Genomic DNA, 21,719 nt, shown 5'->3' with positions numbered 1-21,719 from the left:
GCCAAGGGAACAGCCAGCAGTCACTCATTCTTTGGAAGAATTTGGAGGCTGCCAAATGGTTTGGCTGAAATTTCCAAGGTAAAAAGGTGTGTGTGGGGGGGGGCTGTTCCTTCAGGCAGGCTGGCTTCCAGTCCCACCTATGCAACAGCTGGCATCTTCACACACGTTCTGGGAGCTATTTAAAGAAGGGAAAACAGGAAGAGGCAAAACTACAGGTGGATTTTTCAAAATTAAGTCCAAGTAACAGCATTACATCTTTTGGAGAAAGCTCCAAATTCCATCAACATACCTGTGCCGCAGAGGTCTGCCTGCATCAGTATGTCAAGTGCCAGCAGCATCAAATCCGTAAGTGACTTAGCAACGCGACACTGGGAGTGTTTCCAGTTCTGCTTAAACCCGGCTGGTTTCAAGTGGAGAACCAGCTCCAGGCTTCCATTTCCTCTTAACTCCTTGCTCAACAGAACCAGGTGCAAAAGCACATCCAGGACAAAGGGAAGCGTGCCAGATGCTTTAAAAAAACCTGCTTTCTGAATTGAAATAATGCATTCATTATATATTATGCAAATTAAAAGGTGTTAGTATATTTCACATTCTACACAATTCAACCACGGGGAATGTCCAGAAGTTCTGCAGGACCAAAAACCAACCCAAACACTTGCCACTTTGCCAGTTTGAGATTTCAAACCCTTCTAGCTATATGGATTAAAACCTTTGAAAAAAATGCCAATTAACAAAATGTTTTTGGAGACGCAAAACAAAGTTTTATTCCAAAGGAAAAACAACATCAAGACAAGAGCAGGTTTTCGAGGCCCAGTTTGTTTTCAAAAACAAGGGAGTCACAAGTACACACCGGAGTCTCCATAAAAGAGACCTCAAACTGCTTTGTTTTGACCAGCTCTGTCCATGTGGCCCGCCCAGCAAAAGCACTGCCGTCACGTCCTCTGCCAGTTTTCAGTGGTCTCGAGGACAGACATCAGCAGGACTCCCACAACAGCTGCCTTTGAGCACATCTGCAAGAGTCAGAATCTGATGTCCTCCTCAGCCCACACTGATCCGAGGCAACAGCATGCTGAGAAGCAGCACAGAGAAGGAAGCGAATTCAGGCTGCTGTGGATGACGAGTCCTTGCGAAGACAGGAAGCAGAAGAAAGAGCAAGACCCAAGGGGGACATGACAACATCCTGGCTTAGGGTCAGAGGCCACTAACTCCAAGCTTAGAAGAAACCCAAAGGTGGCCTACGTTGAGAATGGTTATGGGCACAGCCCAGCCCACAAAAAGACAGAGATGGATCTGCACACACCAGATCACGTCTGCAGACCAAGCAGGCTCACAAAAATGGGGGAAGACAGAGCCTGCCTTAGCAAGAGGCCCAAAAGGTCAGCTCTGGGGGAATTATACATAGTCCAAAATCTCCGTTTCCATTTCATTTTCACTCCCATCTGAGGGCTTGAATTCTTCCTCCTCCTCTTCCTCCTCTTCCTCCCCAGACTCAAAAGTTAGTTGCTCTTTGCTGTCATCGGCATTTGACGTCCTTGTGAACAGAGCTGAAACAAATGGGAGAAAAGGACAGAGTACTGAGCACCTGAGATCTCCAATGCATGCTGGGGAAAGGCTACTGGAGTCTGCCATCTTACTATGGTCATAGATACAGAGGAGTTAGCCGTGTTAGTCTGTGGTAGCAAAATCAAAAAGAGTCCAGTAGCACCTTTAAGACTAACCAATTTTGCTACAATAAAATTGGTTAGTCTTAAAGGTGCTACTGGATTCTTTTTGATTTTGCCATCTTACTGTCACTTGTTCATTCATTAAGAGTCCCAAAACTGCAATCTGTTAGAAATTAATCAAGGGTGGAAGCTTTCAAGATATCGAGACAGTTGTGACCATCAACTCCACAGAAGTTCTCTCCAACTGGTGAAGTTAGAGAATTAAACACACTTGGGCTGGTTTTGTTATGACATCAGAAAATGCAAGAAGGGCTGCAGATATAGCATCATAGCAGGAAAGAGGATATGAGTTCAAATCTCCACAGGTGGACTTTGGCAAGACGCTGGATCCATTCGCAAACGAACAGTATGGACATATCTGACAGACTCGCTACTGTTGTGAGGATTATTGAAGCATGCAGGAAGAAAAGCGAGGTTAGTGCCCCCAACATCATAGCCCTCCACACCTGCAATGTGCCCCACTAGTCTATCATTTTTTTCCTACTCCTCCACCCTACTCTGAGCCTAGAAACTCCAAATTTGGGGGTATTACTGCAAGAGACTGTGTATGTCTAACTTATTAAGCATCTGCAGGCAGAAAGTGTCTTACAACAGTTAAAAAGGAGCAGGACGACAGAGTAGGGAACCCTGCCCTGCAGGACAGACCAGAACATAAAGAGAAATCTTGACAGCGCCTCTTGAAGAGGTCACCGGACACAATGAGGCCTCTGTCAAAGGACGAGTGTTCCCGCAAAAGGCACACAGGAAAGGAGGGCAAGTGTAAAACGGGGGGGAAGGAGGCACAAGAAGGTGAGAACCGAAGTGCGGAGGAGGAGGACCTTACCGGGCCTTTTGGAGCGGATGAGCTGCTTGATCATGAGGGACATGGTATCCCGCAGGTCGTCACTGGTCTTGGGAAGGCACCAGCCATCCCTCTCTGTGCAGAGCGCCTCCATGCTGTCATTCCTATGGATGATCTTCTGCAAGCTGAACACAGACCCACCTCAGGCTCACACCTGCACCTGCAAGGCTGGCCCTGCTCATCAACAGACCAAGGAAAAGAGCTCTAGGTTGAAAAAGGCAAAGACTCTTCATGTCTGGATGTGCTTAGCCAGCAGGGCAACCCATCAACTCAGCTGCTCCAGATTTTTAAATGTCCAGGGCTCCCTTGGACAGGATTTTTGGGGTTCAGTGAGTAATCAAAACCCCAAGCAGTGATGGGAGCGGCCAGTAAACCAGAACAGAGGCAAACCCAGTTTGCATCTACTTCAGAGCCGGTGTGTTTAGAGTACTAGACTAGGATCTGGGCAACCCAGTTTGGTTCCCCACTGGGTGGCCACGGGCCAGTCACAAACTCTGAGCCTAACCTACCTCACAAGGTATTCCAGCACCTTGAATTGGGCCTGGAAGCAAACTGGGAGCCAGTGTAGATGGAACAAGACTGCCGCATTCTGTGCCAATTGTACCTTCCAGGTAGTCTCCAAGGACAGCCTCACATAGAGCGCATTGCCACTGAGCCCAGCCCAGGAACCGCCACCCCACAACAGGGCCTAGCCCAGCCCAGTGGTGGGAACTGCACAAAGGTTTCCCAGACTGCAGGGGGTGGGGGGTAGGTGGGAAAGCAGAAGACAGGAAGGCAGATGAAGGTAGGTTAGCTGGTTGGTAGGGAGGAGAGGAGGAATCAGGGAAAAGGCTACAGGAGCTTTCAAAGAAGAGAAAGAGAAGATGAGGCTCCCCTTTAAGGCTTTGTGGGTTGCCCATTCTTCAACTGGGCGCAGCACCATCCAAGTGGGCAACAGTTTTCTCGGACAAAGACTGCTGGGGGAAAGAGGAAAAGCTGAAGACAGCGGAGCAGATAAAGGTAGGCTGGCAAGTGGGTGGGAAGGAGTACAGGAAGCAGAAAAGGTGGAGAGGTCATGGTGGCTTTCAGGGAAATAGCGGGGGAAGGGAAAAGGAGGCCCCTCCTGCAAGTCCTCGCAAGCCCCCTGCTTGTCCTATTCTGGGCTTTTTGCTTACGGTAGAATGGGACCAAAATTTTGGGAACAAGCATTTAGATAGGCAGATATTCCCACAGCAATGCGATGCTGAAATATTCCTGTCTGCTACCAATTCTATATTGAGCAAATAGAAACCTCAAGTTGTCCTCCATTAATGCTTTGCCACTGTCCTTAACTGTCACAAGAGAATAATATATTTTGCCTGGACAGCAACTGTAGAGAGAAGGATCCATAAACAGCAACAAGGTTTCTGCTGGATCTTATGAGGTCCAGGCAGACAGCAGCAAGAGAACGAATTGTATTAAATCAATAAAGCAGGTTCTGAGAATCGGTGTACGTACCATTCCACATTCAAGTCACACAGCTGGTAGAACATCTGTCGATAGGGAGGAAGGGAGCCTTCTCGGAAGATATAAATTGAGTCCTGGGGGGGGGGGCAAAGAGAAGAGAAAGAATATTAGGGGCTCCAGATGGGTGGCTTGGTTCTTGTGGAGCAGCAAAATAGGCCAGCGTCCAGTGGCACCTTGAAGACCAAAGTATTTCTTCCTGCAGAAGCATCGAGGGTTCCCAGGTAGTGTTTCACCCCAGTGGCTTTTCTACTGGGGAAGGCCTCAGCTCAGGGTGGCAGAAGGCAGGGACGCTGTCCATCATCTCATCCTTCCTATTCACCTTTGGCAGCCCATTCTCCCTCATGAACCCAGGCAGGAGATCTCCTTGGCCAGCCAGACCATCCCTCCCTTCCCAAACACCTTTGTCTTGCATCTCCGCACCCCTTTGGGTCCTCACTCACACATACGCATGCCAGTCTGGGAAACTACAAGAGGTTTATTATGCTTCTACCCTGGCCCCGTCTCCTTCCAAAAAAGCCCACATCAACTGGGAAAGGGAGCAGATTCCCAGTGGTTTCCCATGGATGGTTTCCCACTCTACCTGAGCTGTCTATCTACACCACAGCAGCATGCGTCATCAAACTATTACAGGCCTAACCCCACCCAGAAGCAATGCCCCTGCATCAGGTATGCTTATGCTAACCAGCGACCCCCTCCCTGCCCCTGAATTCCTATTTTCAGTGACCAAGCTCAGGAACTGGAAGCCCCAAGAGAGATTCTGTGGACTGGTCACAATTTAAAGCCTCTAGTCAATCCGTAAGTCACAAAAGGTCACTGTCCAGAACTGCATCTTCTTCCGATGACTTCAGGACAAGAAAGAGTGAAAGAAGGACACGCACGCTGCCAGCAAGATCTACCTTCAGTTTGTACTTGCTAAAAGCTGGCTTTCTGGGGCTGGGTGTCCCGGATGTGCTCAGCCCTTGCTTGAGGTCCTGGATGCCAACTGTGTGAGTCGCTGAAAGGGACAGGAGAAAAGGCCCAAATTACATTAGGACACCTGGGACACTGTGCAATGCAGTTCCTTCCTTCTCTCTTTAAATTCGTATTAGGAAAAGAAACTCTTTGCGGCTAGAAGCCCCCAGCACAGCCACCTTCCTGAGTACAACAAAAGCTTGCCAACAACAGACAAAGTTGAGATGGAGTCAAATTTTCCCCAAAATTTTCCAAAAAGACAATTTTCCTACTCATCTGGAGGCATAGCATTCCTGGGAATTTGAAAGTGATGGGAAAAAACATCAATGTTTTATTTTTTGTTTAGGAGAAAACCTTAAATACTTTCTTACATTTAAAATAGTTGTACTTCTTTAACAAAATAAAAAGCATCATTTATAATTTACTTAGCAATTACATATTTTTGGAATTTAGAAGTATAAATAACTTGCTACAAGCAAAAAGTCAGAGAATACTCTGAGTCTAACGAGAGAGATGGAAACTACTGCATTCTTCTGCTACCTTAGCACTCATAAGGGGAAAATAAAAAACTGAAAATAGATAATAAAAAGTTCATAGTAAAGAAAGTCTCATACAATTGTAACACGGCAAGCAGAATTATTTATTATTTATTTATTTGATTTATACCCCGCCCACCCCACAAATCGGTTCAGGGCAGCTAACAACGTTCATAAAACACAGTGAACTAGTCACAAAACCATAAAATCAATAATAATCTTTAAAAAGTCATTAAAATAGTTCAGGTGCAGCCTATTTAAATAAATATTTGAGAGTCTGTATATGGACATAGTAGATGGCCAAGGGCAGCCCCAGAAAAAGTGGTGGTCTTAGATGGAAGAATAGATGGAAGAAGGGGGACGCCCGCTGGCACTCAGCCAAAGGTCCGGTGGAACATCTCCGTTTTACAGGCTCTGCGGAACTGTAACAGGTCCTGCAGGGGCCAGGAGAGCGTTCCACCAGGCCAGGGCTAGGGCAGAAAAAGCCCTGGCCCTGGTTGAGGCCAGACGGATGTCCTTTGGGCCGGGGACCACCAGGAGTTACTTGTCTGCAGAATGCAATGCCCTGCAGGGGACGTAATGGAAGAAGCGGTCCCACAGGTATGCAGGTCCCAGTACGTGAAGGGCTTTAAACACCAAGGTTAACACCTTGAACCAGATCCGGAACTCCACTGGGAGCCAGTGCAGCTGGCACAGCACAGGATGAATCAGCTTTGTAACACTGAACTAGTCAACAGTGTATTGTAAACATGAGTCAAATGAAGACAATCACTTATACACTTGAAAATGTGCTGTGTAGGGGTGTGCAACAAAAAAAGATTTGGGTTTCCCTGCCTGTCAGCTGAAGCAACCGGCACCAGGGTTTGAAAGCAACCCTTCGGAAAGGGGTGCTTTAACTTTCAACCGCTGCCATTTGCTTCAGCTGAAGAAAGCAGTGCTGGAGTTTGACTTGAACCTTTCTGAAGCGATCCTAATCGCTTCAGAAAGCTCTGGTTTCCGAATAGGGCCAGCAATCCCAAATCTTTCCTAATCGGGTCCGATTCGGGTGTGTTTTCTGAATCAGAATCCCAAATCGCTCTACATCTACAACATTCACAGGAATTATCTAATGCTACACATCATCTTACATAATCTTCATGCTGCAGTTATGCATGCTGAATTCCATTCCGTCCAAAGGAGAAAATATTTCACAGGAGCTGTTTTTAAACAGTCCTCGCCATTTCCAATTTTTCCAACAGAAAAATGGGAGGAGGGATCCTCCCCCCAAAAATAAATAAATTAAAAACAAAACCCACAGGCACTTTCCCAAAAGCCTTTTCAATGTTTTTATCAATGATCTGGATGAAGGGGTAAACGGGCTAGTCATTAAATTTGCTGATGATACCAAATTGGGAGGAGTGGCAAACACCCAAGAAGATAGAGTTAACATTCAACAAGACCTGAATACTCTGGAGAAGTGGGCGTTTGCGAACAGGATGCAATTCAACATAGATAAGTGCACAGTAGTACATCTGGGCCACAAAAATGGGAAGCACAAATAAAGGATGGGGGATACATTTCTGGGTAGTAGTGTATGTGAAAGAGATCTTGGAGCAAGAGTGGACTGTAAACTAAATATGAGCAGTCAGTGTGATGCAGTGGCAAAAAAGGCAAACTCAGTCTTGGGTTGTATCAAAAGGGTCATTGCATCGAAATCACAGGAGGTCATAGTCCATCTCTATACTGCCCTGGTCAGGCTGCACCTGGAGTACTGTGTGCAGTTCTGGAGGCCTCACTTCAAAAAGGATGTGGCCAAAATAGAGAGGGTGCGAAAGAGAGCGACGAAGATGATCAGGGATCTGGAGACTGAGCCCTATGAGGAAAGGCTGAGGGCCTTGAGAATGTTTAGTTTGGAGAAGAGGAGATTGAGGGGGGACATGATTGCTCTCTTTAAATATTTGAAAAGCTGTCATTTGGAGGAGGGCAAGGAGTTGTTCCACTTGGCAGCAGAGGATAGGACTCGAAGCAACGGGCTTAAATTACATGCACAAAGGTACCGGCTGGATATTAGGAAAAACTTTCATGGTCAGAGTAGTTCAAAGGTGGAATCAGCTGCCTAGGTGAGGTCCCCTTCACTGGCAGTTTTCAAGAACAGGCTGGATGAATATTGGTCAGGGATGCTTTAGGCTCATCCTGTATTGGGCAGGGGGTTGGACTAGAAGGTCAGTATGGCCCCTTCCAACTCTGTGATTCCCCCTCCCCAGCTCTTCAAATCCCTATGCTAATCTCATTCACAGACTGCAACATGGCAGCTCAAGTGCCCCATTAATGGCGAACAGAAGTCTCAGCATACACATTTCTTGCAAGAGCCCAAAACATCAAACAAGCCACTATTCCCTCCCCCTCCCTTTACCTTGTGCTCGCAGAGCATACCTGGCTTTTTCACAGTGATGGGCAGGCTGTAGTTGTACGTGCTGCGTTTTGCTTTTACTGGCATGTCATTCGGAGCATATCCTACAGGAAACACATTTTTGTAAGGGAAGAAGAGATGAGGAAGAGCACCTCCAGAAGCTGGCACTTGGCTGACTCAGTAGTGTCAGAGATCAAGAAACCAAGGGCTCCAGATCCAACTGCAACATCACAGAAGAGGTTTTCAATGTCACTTACAAGTAATAGCAGTGAGACAGCTTGGCCCGGAAGACAGCGTGGCCAGTCCTGCCAGCATCCCTTGCCACATGCCAGCAGTAGATGTTCAGGTTATTTCAAGTGGTGACATAAACCCTTCCCAGAATCCCCCGCAACATGCAAGGATTCAGTAGCACACACGTATCAGAGTCCCTCACCAGACAGTGATGCGGAGAGAGTGCCCTGATGGCACAACATTTGAATGCCACTGCATTAGACAATGGATTTGTGTGCAAAGCTTAGGGAGTTAACTCTTCACTCCACAAGCAACAGGGGGGGAGGGAAATGGCATCATTTGCTGATGCTTAGAAGCCAGGTTAAGGTTCTGGAACCGGTTTGTGCAGATTTGATCTCAGCTGGAAAACCAACTACAGGCAATCCAGGGGCACTTTAAAAACTAAAAAATGTATTCCTGAATAATCTTTTGTGAGTCAGAGCTTATTTCAACAGAAGTATCTATCAGGCATGCACATAAATATATCTCAACATGGACACATCTATGGATTCTTAAATCTGGAGACAGAGCCATGAAGAGAAAAGACCGATCTTTCCAAAAACCTGAGGACAGTTGAATAATGTAAGTTGTTTGGGTCTCCACTGCAGATAAAGGCACAGTATAAATGAGGTAAATAAATAATAAATCCAGCTGAAGATGAGGGCAGATAACAGGTAAGTTGGTGGGTAGAAGAGAAGGACACAGGAAAATGGGAGAGGCTAGGGGGGCTTTCAGGGAAGGAAAATAAGATGTCCCCCTATAAGTCCTTTATACTAAAAGCTGCACACACACACAAAAAAAGAATGGAGGGGAGAGATGCTACAAATAGCATCCATTTTAAAACCAGATCCAACCAAAAGAGCAATCAATCCACCCAGCATGCTGCTGTTCGCTCCCAAATGCGGAAGCTGCTAGGATGCAGACAGACGGAGGGTGGGTGGCCTGAGACACAAAAGGGGCTCCTTGGAGTAATGTGAGGGGCGTGGTCCTGTAAGCAATACAAACTCCTTGCTACTAGAAGGGTGTGGTTAAGATCAAGGTCCTTTGGTATGCGTTCATTCAGTGCATAAGGGCCTGACAGAGAAAGGGTGAATGCAGGAGCTACACCTCCCTGCCATTTTATCCTTACGACAATCCTGTGAGGTAACTTAGGATGAGAAAAACTGGGCAAAGGTCACCTAGTGAGTTTCCACAGCCCTAGTCCAACCCTCTTCACACCTCACCACTCCTTCCAACATTAGGGGCAAACTGGGGAAACATCTTAGCAGCAGTTAATGGACATTTTCTCATCCACCCATTTTTTACTGGAATCTTTTTACTACCCGAAGATTTTTTTAAATCGGTGCCATACAGTGGTCGCTGTACTCCAACATAAAGGACTAGTCCAGTCCTCTTTAACCAAGGGACAAAGAGAAGTCAAACAAATCCCATAATGGAGGAGTTTATGCTTGTGGGAGGGGGGAGGAGCCCTGTACTGGGTTTTTTGGAAATAAAGGGAGGCTAAACTGTAGGACGGGCAGCAGCTCCCTTTTGATCACTGGCAGAGGCAGCAAAAGTGTTTGTTCACTAGGGTGTGGGGAACAGATCTGGAGTAAAAGCTCTCCACATCGAGGCCTGGAAAACTGGGACCATTCCCAGCTAGATAAATGCCCTCTTCTCCCCAAAAAGTGGAAAGGCTGGTTTATAGCCGGGGGGCTGGGGGGGCCTGCATTGTGGAATGGGGAACTTTCCCCTGACCATATGAAAAAGGAAGCTTCTATTATTATTTATTTAACTTATAGTCTGCTCTCCTCACAAGTGGGCTCAGAGCAGATGGCAACAAAGTTTTAATCTACATCAAAATTTCCATTTAAAACCATAAAAACACAATTCAGTAGTAAAAAACAGCACTAAGTGGCAGCCCATATTACCCAGCCCCAATAAAACACTTCTAAAATGTTCCTGTGGCTGGGAGGTAGGGACAACAATTGCCCAGCTGATGGAAAAGAGAAAAAACGGGGAAGGTGGCCTAGGTGGCCAGCCGGAAGGCTCATCCACGGACCAGCTCCAACCACAAGCCTGGCGGGACCTCCCTGTCTTGCAGGCCTGGTGAAAAGATGATAAACGTTGTTGGGACTGGGTCTCAACAGGCAGAGCTCCTCCAGGCTGATGCCAGGACCAAAAGGGCTCTGGCTCTGGTCAAGGCCAGGCGAGCCTCCCTGGGGCCAGGGACTCCCAGCAATTTCTTATCAGCTGATCGAAGCTCCCTCAGGGGAACACACCGTCTAAAGGGCAGGAAGACTGGATGCCACGGAGGAGAGAATGTCCATGGACATCTCTTGACATATCAGCTCAGCCAACAGTGGTGATGGGGAAGGATTTTAGAAGATATTCTAGCACATGCACACCACAGAAATAAGCTGTACAGTACAGCTGTACGGACAAACTGTAACTGGAATTCAAAATGGAAGGGGGAATAGTCTTAGAATAAATATGGCCGTTATCTTCTGAATTATGAAATAGCTGGTAGAATCATATGCATTTTTTTAAAAATAGCATGTTTGGACTCCTTGTTGCTAAGACAGATCTGAAAATATGGGAGATCTCTCTTTAAAGCTTGAGCAGGTGAGAAGATACAAACGTAACTCAGCACAGCTTTCATTCTCGTTGCTATGGAAGTAAACCTCTAAATTTTAGTAATTTATTTACTTCATTTATATCCTACTTTTCTCCTCAACAGGGACCCAAAGGAGCTTACATCATTCACCTCTCCTCCATTTTATCCTTACCTTGTGAGGTAGGTTAGGTTGAGAGCATGGCCCAAGGTCATGCAGAAAACGCCCATGGCAGAGGGGGATTCAAACTGGGGTCTCCCAGATCCTAGTTCAACAACTACACAACACTGGCTCTCCACACCTTTCTCCAAAAGAAACTGAAGGCGAGTTTAACTGAAGAAAACTTCGCACGGGGACAAGAGGGACAAGTGTGGGCCAAGAGGGAAACGGAGGAGAGGAAGTCTGTGTGGAAAGATCTCAAATGACTGGGAAACAGAGGGACAGGAAATCCGGAAGAAGAGCGGCTGAAGGAAATGCATCAATTATGAAACGGATGGCCAAACAGGGAACGGAGGACGGAAATGCGGAGAAGAGGGAAGCCTGAGTGAAACAGCACAAGAGGGCCCAGCACCAAGGGAGCAAGAGCTGGCAACTGCCCCAGTCCACACACACTGAGAGGCCTCTTGAGATTTTTCTGGCTTGCCAACAAGGACTGCAAATCCCCACCGTACTGCGGCAGTGACCAGAGGAAGAGGGGCACCATGCACAACTCCCCCTCCTAAGCAGCCCAGAGTTGCAAGAGGCCTTTTAGAGCTTGGCAATTCTCAAGAGGAAGCAAGACCCCCAAAAGGAGGAGCAGAAAATAAAGCAGGACAGCACCTTGGCTGCTGGTTACTATTTTTACCATATTTCATTCCACAGCGAATTCTGAAATCCAGGACCTGGTAGATCTTTGCTTCTGGATGTTTGCGGGGATCGTAAGCAAAGCGAACCCACAGGCTTCTCCAGGGCCCTGTTACCTAAAGGAGCACACAAAACATATGGTTACACGAAAGACTACGAAGAGAAGTCCAAGTGAACTCCGATTTAATGCCCTCAATTAATACAAAAGAGCTTGCCAAGACAGACAACTCCAGGACTGCAATCTTGGCCCAGACCAAAAATGTCACTGGAACGACACATATAGGACCCACAGCTGCAAAAACCTAGTTGTCTCGTTAATGATAATATCCAAGTGCTTCATGTACACTGTCAGTAGACCCTACAACGATTCTGTATGGTGGCTCAGTATCATTCCCATATTGCCTTGACCAATTTTCTTTGGCTCTAGGAGACAGCCCAAACATTTAGGAGCTGGAGTCATTTTTCAACCTCCAGGGTTTTGTATTTTAAGGACCAAATTTTCAAATTATTACTACCACAAAATCCTGAGCTCTTCATGGTTCAGTATAATTTTGTAAAACTATAACAAAAGTATTGCAGTATGTAAATAAATATGGGATAACCCTGGTTGTCATCACGACAACCAAAAGGTTAACTTCTAACCCTGACCTAACTTATCCATTATTGGCTCCAATGAATTCACCAACCATCAGTGATTAGTGAGAACATATAAACAATGACCCCCAAAAAATTGTGCTGCATTTTATGTCATATCACTAAACATATTCTGATTTTTCACCACTACTGAGGATTACTGAGATACACTACAATAAAACAGTTGCTGAAAAAGGCAGGGGCCACAATTAAAATTTTTGGTGCTATGGCACCCTGGCATCTAGAATTTGTCGAGCCCTGAGATAGGGGCCAGGGCCAAGAAGCCTTGCTTAAGGTTGCCTCAGGATTTTAAAGCCAAGGAGATTTGAATCAAGGACTTTCCAGATTTAGCTGCAGGCATCCTACACCCTTTCTGGCATTGTAAAGGGGCTGCTTGCCCCTTTAAAACTGGGCATGACCAGCTGTGGGAGTTCTTAACTGTGATAAGCACTCGCTAAAAGGAGACATTGAGACTAGAGTTGATTGTGCTTGAGAGCCAGTGTGGTGCAGTGGTTTGAGTGGTGCAGTAGCATCTGGAAGCTTCAGGTTCAAATGCCCACTCTGCCACGGAAGCTTAATGGGTGACCTTGGTCCAGTCACCCACTCTCAGCCTAACCTACCTCACAGGGTGGTTGTTGTGAGAATAAAACAGAGATGAGGAGAACAATGTAAGTCACTTTGGGTTCCCCACTGGGGAGAAAGGCAAGGCATAAATGAAATAGAAAATAAATTGTAAAAAAAGAAGCCTCTGGTATTCTTGTTCCCTTTGTTTCGTGCTTTGGGAAGTTAACCCATGTGGACCCAGTTCATGTGCCATTAAGCTAAGAGCCAGTTATACCGAGAATGGTTCAGGAAGATATCAGCCATCCGAGCACCTAGTGGAGCCTTCCAGGGAACCTTGCTGCCAGCAGGGCAAGTGCCAGCCCCCCCTCTCTCCCGGAACACACGCAAGCTGGACAAATGGACTAACAATTATACCCATGTTCTAGGTCAGAAGAATACCACTCCCCAAATTGTTGAAGCTAGGTTCTTACAATCACTAAGCCAAAGGGTAAACTTTCCCTACATTTTGGAAATATGCACACTTTTTTAGATTTCTCCTAATCCACCTGATTTCTGGCAGAATTTCTGATTTCTGCCTCAACTACAGAACACCTGCCCCATTGCCAGCTAGATTATTTTATAGTATACTAGCTCATTACCTGTGCTTAGCTACAGTATTTAACTACTTTCCTTAACGTGATTTTTACCTCATAACATAGAGTTCCACAGCTGACCAATCAGAGAGAGGAGAGTGCAAGCAGGCAGAAGCCTGCCAGCTACACAGGACAGCCAGGCCCCACAGGGAAATTGGCAACCCTAGTGAACTTTGAGAGGAAGACTGGGAGGTGCATTTGACCTCAGGACAGTCGTTGACTCCCTATAGCAACTGCAATCTTTTTAGAATGTAGGGGGTGAGGACCAATCAAACAGCATATGCAAATGACATCTGTGTTCCAATTGTCTCTGGGGAGGGGGGGGAGGTGTGGAATGTTGTGAGTCTCAATTAGCCTACATCTGCAAATGACCTTGATCAGGGAAGAGCAGCCGAGCTAGCAGTGGGCAGGGCAAAAGCAGGCAGCAACCTGCCAGCTGCACAAGGAAGCTGTATCCCTATGGGAAAACACATTTTACCCCTTTTACCCCCTTAGGGACTGGGGAAGGCAATGGCAAACCACCCCGTAAAAAGTCTGCCAAGAAAATGTCGTGATGCAACATCCCCCCATGGGTCAGTAACGACTCGGTGCTTACACAGGGGACTACCTTTACCTTTTTACCCCCTTAGGGGGTGAATTTTTAAAAATCCCTTCTTAGTAGGTGTTTACATCATGAAAGGAACGTTCTCCCCAAATTTCATGTTTCTAGGTCCAGGGGTTGGGGCTGGGCGTTGATGAGTCAGTCAGGACACTTGTCTTTATATATATATAGAAGATGGATAGTTTCCAATTTTTTGAAGAAAAAGAAACATGAACCAACTCTGTGGCAAAACAGAACTCACCATGTAATAAGCTAAGTAGGGCAGAAGAAACTTTAGTTTGTCTGGATGAATGCTAATATTGGCCTTCACGGCATTGCGAGACCAGACAGGACGGACCTCAAAGAGCTAAAAAGAAATACAAGAATGTGTTAAAGAACAGACCAAAAAGACAGGAACTCCTCCCATCCATGTGAACCCATCTTGTTAACCATCACACTGAGAAGCCCCTTTAAAGGCAGCATAAAAACCAGGGGAAGGAAGTGATGTCCTAATAAACAAGTGAGCTCCTAATAAACAAGTGGAATTCAGACGTACTAGCAGACTGCGGCAATAGATCGTTATAATGCTTTAGCGCAACAGCGATTATCAACTTTCAAAGAAAGCTGCCCAGTGAAACAGCAGGAGAGAAGGCAGCTGATGGAGGAAAGTGTGCACACAACACCCCATTGCCACTACACATGCCTGTGTATTCACAGAGGTGATAACAGGGCAACAGAGAAGCCTTGCTATGTGGGTGCCAGCCTAGGCCTTGCTGTTTTCTCTACTCTTTCCACAGGCTTAGGCCCACTCTGCCCATTACATGGCAGCCCACCCAGGGCTGCTGCCTGCCAGCCATACCTTTGACAACAGAGTTGCAGGAAACCCAGCTCTTTGATGAGTTTCTCTACACTTCCATTTAAAATTACACTGGAATGCACACAAAGCACACAATGTGTGAAGAGAACTCTTCGGCGTCAACCTACTTTTCTCAGTTCTTCCTCTGCTTTGTGATCAACGGCATTGCTGCAAACTCTCTTCCAAGTCTGCTCAGCTGCATCTAGCGGTTTCGAAGGGATCTCTTCATCCTCAAAGGTGACAAAGACAGCGTTGTGGGGCCGACGAGCCCGGCTGAGTCCGATCAGGTTCTCACTAGACACCGGGGGCTTATGATATCCCTCCCTAAGGAACGGCACGGGGGAGAGATGGCAAACCCAATTTTATTTCACATATTTTGCATATACTTCAGAGCCCAGGCATTACAGTTGAACAAATTATATTTATAAACAGGGGTTTTGTTCTCCTACCAGAAGCTGAGAATGAACAGGAGCATGGCATTTCATGATGCATTAACCATATTTTGTTCCATTTGAGGGGAAAGAGTGAAACGCACAATGTTGAATGTATTACGAATTTTCTCTGTGCTGCTATGATACATTTGGAAGTGGACTAGGATAAGGCCACTGTTCCTAATCATGAAACCTGTTCGGAAAGGACCTGACAAACACAGAAGTTCACCTGCTACTTTAAGTTGGGGGACATTAGGCACTGATTATTTAATGTGAGGTGGTAATAGTCAAACACATGTTTGTTTCGCTTCATTTAAAAAAGAAAAATGAATTTGAGGGGGTGAGCAGGTACATTGCACTGATATTATTGTGACAGAGAAATTTTCTTTTAAGATTGAAAAAGAAGAATGTAAAAGGTAAGGGAAATGTTTTGCATTTCAGAGGGGGAGAAAAGCAGGGATGGAGTGAAACAAAGAGGTGGTTCCTTTCCAGTTCCATCCACTTTCTACGTGCTGCTGAATCCTGTACACCCAACGCCCGTTTACTCTAACTCAGCAACTCAAAAATAACTCCAGTTATTATTATCATATTCTTTGATCTTCTTTTGTAAACCTTGAAAAGTAGTGGGAACATTTTTGCAAAACATGGGCATTTTTTGGAAATGTTGCAAGAACTACTTGTTTGGACTAACACTTGGAGCTCAAAGTCAAGTCAGGAAAAAAAGAAAATGTCATTGAATTAGATGCAATGCTCAGCACAGAACTGCTGCCGAACTTCTCCCCACTCTTCCTGAAACATTCAGTGGCCTCGACTGGTGTTTTGACATCATAATTTTGCACATTTCTTTACACACACACTCACCTATTCCACATAAGTGACTGACTCAGGCAGGAAAACCTGGGAAAGCTTGCCTTGCACATTTCAGGAAGAGATGTAGAGAATTTAACATTTTGGGCAGCAGGTGTATCAAGCACAAACAAGTTCTGCCTTGACACTTTTTTTACTAATTTTTATTTTGTTGTCCTTCCTGAGCCTTTGGGATAAAACCTAACTATGAAACAAGCTAGAATCCATGAAAACTTGTACAAGTAAAAGATGTTTTCCAAAACAAAATATAACATTTTCAAGAAACTGGAAGCGGTAGAAGACCATTAAAAAGGAGCAAATCACTTAAAGAGCAGCTGGATGATATTTACCTCCTTTTTTGGCTCAAATGAAGGCCAGTGTTGAGAAAAATTAAAGCTGCTGTTGTGGGAGGTATTACAGATGTTACCCCTACTAATCAAAACACAACCAAGATTACGCAGTGCAGTCTCCTCTGGCCAAGGCCGGCTCAGAGATAACACAGCATCTGGGCCAGATACTAGCAACCGTCCACATCCTGGCATTTGTACGGTAGAACAAGAGCACCTGCGCAGAAGAGGGGGCTCTTTGAAGAGGAGCACTTAGTTCCCTTCACATCTTGTTTTGCTCCCACTCGTCGTACAAAAAACAATGGAGTTAGGACTGGGTTCAAAAGCAGACGACATTCTGGTATGTCTGAAGAAGATAAAAGATGCCGAGACAGCTGCTATGGACGCTCAGAGGGCTCCAGCCATCACAGTAGGGAAATGCAGGGAACCACATGGGAAACAGAGGGCAGGTTGTTCACTTTTAAAATGTCTGCTTAAAGGCGGATAAACAAATGAACTTGGCAGATTTGGCAAGAGCCCATAACTGCTGTTCTCCAGTCCTAGTTACTGACTTGTTCCGCTGCTAAAGAATGAAGCAGTTTCTTCGACTTTTCCCTCTGTGCAGTACTTTGTCACAATATTCCAGTTTGTTATTTAAAGATACAGGTCGTTGGATGGGAGGTTAATAAGCTTGTGCGTAATTTAAGTTATCAATACACAACTTACAAACATTCTTTGCTCAAGTGGAATTTGCTTGTTTCACAAAAAAAAAAGAGAAAAACACCTCTGTGATGCAAACAGGCAGGCTGCCTTGATAAAATTAAAGAAGCGAAAGGACAAATGTCCCCTCAAAAATTAAATATACAAATTAAAATCAAAATTCAGTGCACAGACAAAAAAACCCTTCATCACACATAAACCAACCTACAGAACTTCAGAGATATCAGGATGCATTTTCATGGTGAAGGGAGAAAAACATATCAAATACACAGGCAATTCTTGAAATTGTTAACTCTAACAGCCTCAGGAAAAAAGGTAGGAAGACAAGTCTTTTCAAAAAATGACTCTGGTCACAAAAATGCAACTATGGGGAATAACTTCCCCACTTAATACCAATGCAGAATTGCTTGTGCAGATGGTCTTCCAATCATACAGAACTGTGGGGAAGCCTCACCCACTGGTAAAAGCCCCAACCTCTACCTGGGGCAAGAATGCTTGATAGAAAAAAAACCATACCGCATATAGACTACCCAGCCACACCATACAGAACTCTGCCAAGTCATAAGCCAGCCTGCATAGTTCTACCCCTCCCCTCACTCCCTTGCCCACTCTCTGGCTGAGTTTGGCCTCTCCTGGTTGCAGAGAGGGACAAACAAATCCTAACCATCCTATGTTCCTCAGGTGCTGCCAGTGAACAGGTAAAGGAGGAAGTGTCAGTGGCAGGTGGCCGCATTAAGAGGCTCCATAGCAGTAGTCAGTATAGGCACTCCTAAAACTCCTCAGCATACAGAAACACACACCCAGGCACCTCCATGCATATCTCCAGACAGCAAATACTTTCCGCCTATACAGCAGCCAACGACAAAGCCCACTGGCAGCTTCCAATCATAAATGCTTAGTGCTGGAAGTGGCAGACTGTCTTCTTATCCTTAAGATAAGGATCATTATGCTTAAGCATATTCTTAAGTCTATTTGCTCTCATTGCAAGAGAGCCACTGACCTATGCTGTGTTTCTGGCCGATAGTGATAATCCACTGGAGTGTCCAATCGTGAGAAAATGGGTGGAGGGATGTACAGCGGCAGGTCACTCATGAAGAATTCTTCTTTCTCTGGCTTGAGCATCAGCACTTTATCATACATGGAGGTGTGCTTGCCCTCGGGTCCAGAGTGCACTGCCAAATACTGGAAATCAGACATCCCTGTACATGGTAAGAGAAAGGAGCGTGAGAATCCACTTCAAGACAAATTCCATTTCGCTGCACAAGTGAGCAAAGGGGACACAAGAGAATCGGACACCTTGCTCAGTATTACTTAAACATTGCCACAAAGTCAATTTGCATAACTGTTGTCACACAGGTAATGCCTGTTGCACTACATTTGCACATTTTAGGACAGAATTTAGGCATCAAGTTTGGAAAAACCCTTATCCTGAGATTCCAGAGAACCACTGACTATCAAGAGGAGACCATACTCGACTAGAAGGGCCAAAAGTCTGACTGAGAATAAGGCAGCTTCATATAGTCCAAATGTAACGGGCAGGTCAAAAGAAAATTATTACCTTGAAACTTATAGACAGTAGTAACAATCCCGAGAATCTCTACTTCAAACTTAACATCTTCCTCAGAATCTCCTGCTTCTGTCCGCCTCTTCCTTGTCATCCTTTTCACTTTAAGCAGCATAGAAGATGTAGGGAAACGGTTGGCACACACAGGGTGGCAGTAGGGGTCCTTGGGACGGAAGTAGAGCTCAAGCCTCCTGCCAGGGTCAGCATAGATCTAAAGAGAATGTGCATTGCCCGTAAGAAACAATGGCCAGATCCAATCCACAACAGCTACCCTCCCTCCATAACTACCTTGACCTCCTCCCACAAAGGACATCAATTCGAGGGGAAGCATTTCCCCGCTCAAAGTACCGTATGCCTATTACCTAGAATATATAAATGCAGTAAGCTGACACCCTTGAGCCAGTCCACAGACAGCTTTCACCTGTGCTATCCCACTGAATGATAGGACATAAAAACTGCCCAGATTAGAGCCCACTTAATCCTATATTTTTTCCAAACAGCAGTCAGACACATGCCTCTGAAAGCCCACAGACTCCAGCAACCATTTGTGCTTTGCAAGTGGTACTCAGAGGTGCACATTCTCCAAGCATTTAGCTATCATAGCTAGTGCTGTTCACAGAACACTTTGCATATTTTTTTAAGCTCCCAGCCATCTTCCAAACTTGGGACAGTGAATTCCATTTTTCTGCCCTGCTGAATAAGAACCTCTTGTTTATATACAGCACCACCGATATTCATGTCACTTTATACAGATTAATGAAAGCAAAAATAGCAGGCTCCTGTCCAGGTAATAATCTAAAATTCCGCAATCAGAAAAGGGGGTGAAGCAAGGGTATCTAAAATGGAATGGTCTCTTTCAAGTGTGTTATTCATAATAACCATTTTATGTAGCATTTCATTGCTATTCTGTTGAATGCATTTTAAAATGTGTATTTTATACAAACTCATTCCTCCCAACTTTGTTGAACCTCAGCTCATTCCTGTGTGGGTGTATATGGATGAGTGGATGGACAGGATTCAGGACTTAATGTAGGGTTTTACTCCAGAGCTTTTGTGGTTCCCAACCAGCAGAATTCATCGTGGCAAAGGATGCCCCCAAACACACACAGGAGGCACACTTTACCCCAGAAATCTGGGACTTAAAGATAAGGGCTTCCTGTGTTGGGGAGGGTGGGCACTTCCAAGACAAGCAAGCAGTATGAAGACCCACCACTTTTCCTTTTACAGATCAGCAAAGAAACACGAAACATAAAAGCCCATTTGCTTCTTTCTTAACTAAGAGATTTCCATACCTTCCACCCTACAGAGTCAGCAAGATTAGGCCCCACGAGGGGGGTGGGGTGGCTTGGTAGATTAGGCTAAACTGGGGTGGCGCCTCAGAACACCTGGTTGAGGAGAATCAGATCTAAGGTTGCCAGCTCCTGGGTGTGAAATTCCTGCAGATGTGGGGGATGGAGCCAGGAGATGGTGAGGTTTGCGGAGGGAGAAGCCTCAGTGTGATATAATGCAATACAGTCCACCTTCCGAAACAGCTATTTTCTCCTTATCTCTGTGGCCTGGAGATCGTAACTCCTGGAGATCTCCAGCCACCACTTGGAGGCTGGCAAGCCTAAATCAGACTGACCAACAACAAACATTTTCCCCCCTCGGGGCAAGCAGAAAAATGGTCCTTCCTCCCTTTCCAAAAGCCCAGCCTGGCTTTCAAAGGAAAAGCATAGGTGGTGGGGGGGGGGGGGGAGCAGCCTGTCTCTCCCCTCCGACCCCTTCCCCCGAGGCGTTCAAAGCAGTTGATGCCATTCATGGGGCGGGGAGAGAAAGCGCTCCCCTGCCCATGTGCAGAGTGCCGCTCCATCCATCCCCTCCTCCCTCACAACCGGGGCCTTGAGGGGAGGAGCTGCCAAAATCTTCGCGGGGGGGGGGGCTGACGAGGAGCCAAGCGGGGGTCCCGTCCCTCACCCGAGAGACGCCCTCCTCGCCCCCCAAGGTCAGCAGCATCTTGCCCACGTCCTGCACCACGCCGGGGTACTCCACGCACACCAACCGCTTGTCGCGCCGCAGCGAGGAGGTCGCCGCCCCGGCGCCCCCCGCCATTTTCCTCCAAAGGACAGCCCCACGCGACAACGCGACAGCGGCCGCTAAGGTTCCGGAGACAGAAAAGTTCCTACCAGACGAGCACTCCGCCGGAAGCTCCCCCGACGGACCGGAAGAAGCTGGCATGTCACGGGAAGGATTCTGGGATTTGTAGTTTTTAGCGGCACGGCGGCGCTGGGGTTGAGAAGCGGGACGGTTCGCGGGAAGAGAGAAGCCGGCCGCGAAAGCCTCCAGGGCGGCCCCGCCTCTAACGCCCGCTAGGCGGCGCGCTAAGCTGTGGCCGCAAAAGGGGCCGGCGCCATTTTATGCCGGAATAAACGGGCTGGAGCGCGGATCTTCAGACCCCCTCAGCCCCGGGAGCCATTTCTCCACACAAGGCCGCCTTGGGTGCCTCCATTCAGGCAAGGGTTGCCACTTGCCAACCTCCAGGGGGCTACTAAGACACAAAGGATAACAACTAGGGTTGCCAGCCTCCAGGTAGTGGCTGGAGATCTCCCGGAATTACATCTGGTCTCCAGGCCACAGAGATCAGTTCTCCTGGAGAAAAGGGCTACTTTGGGGGTGGACTCTATGGACTTATGCCATGCCAAGGTCCTTTCACTCCCCAAACCCCACTTTCTCCAGGTTCCTCCAGGTTTCACCCACTAGATCTCCAGGAATTTCCCAACTTGGAGCTGGCATCCCTAATAACAACCCTCCCATGTCTTAACTGTGAACCACAATCAAAGGCAAGAATGTAAATCTAAAGTTTAAAATAAAGTGCAAGGTGCTCATGGGAAACAATACGAATGATCTCTGGTCAGATATATTCAAGAAATACAATAAATACTACAGCTACTCAGA

General features: G+C 46.4%; 1 protein-coding gene across 1 annotated transcript; it reads right to left on the bottom strand.

Moving 5' to 3' along the window:
* Positions 1-289: 289 nt before the first annotated feature.
* GTF3C5 (general transcription factor IIIC subunit 5) lies at positions 290-21,002 on the bottom strand. The gene is made up of 11 exons (XM_054997274.1): positions 20,742-21,002; positions 18,780-18,996; positions 18,222-18,420; positions 15,027-15,222; positions 14,305-14,409; positions 11,635-11,749; positions 7,950-8,030; positions 4,947-5,044; positions 4,042-4,124; positions 2,548-2,690; positions 290-1,544 (listed from the first exon to the last, which is right to left on the bottom strand). The coding sequence occupies exons 1-11, from the start codon at positions 21,000-21,002 to the stop codon at positions 1,393-1,395; spliced, it is 1,650 nt and encodes a 549-aa protein (XP_054853249.1). The 3' UTR covers positions 290-1,392.
* Between the last annotated feature and the right edge of the window lie 717 nt (positions 21,003-21,719).

Source organism: Eublepharis macularius, chromosome 14 (assembly GCF_028583425.1).
Source record: "Eublepharis macularius isolate TG4126 chromosome 14, MPM_Emac_v1.0, whole genome shotgun sequence".
Taxonomy (NCBI): domain Eukaryota; kingdom Metazoa; phylum Chordata; class Lepidosauria; order Squamata; family Eublepharidae; genus Eublepharis; species Eublepharis macularius.
This window is presented reverse-complemented; position numbering and strand designations above follow the sequence as displayed.

What these genes read in the sequence shown, in the direction of transcription:
- GTF3C5 (XM_054997274.1), bottom strand. Translation starts at nt 21,002, where the DNA reads ATGCCAGCTTCTTCCGGTCCGTCGGGGGAGCTTCCGGCGGAGTGCTCG. An exon ending in CCTACTTAGCTTATTACATG is followed by an intron (nt 11,750 to 14,304) that starts GTGAGTTCTGTT and finishes GTGCTCCTTTAG; the next exon opens with GTAACAGGGCCCTGGAGAAG. An exon ending in CATCACTGTGAAAAAGCCAG is followed by an intron (nt 5,045 to 7,949) that starts GTATGCTCTGCG and finishes TGTCCCTTTCAG; the next exon opens with CGACTCACACAGTTGGCATC.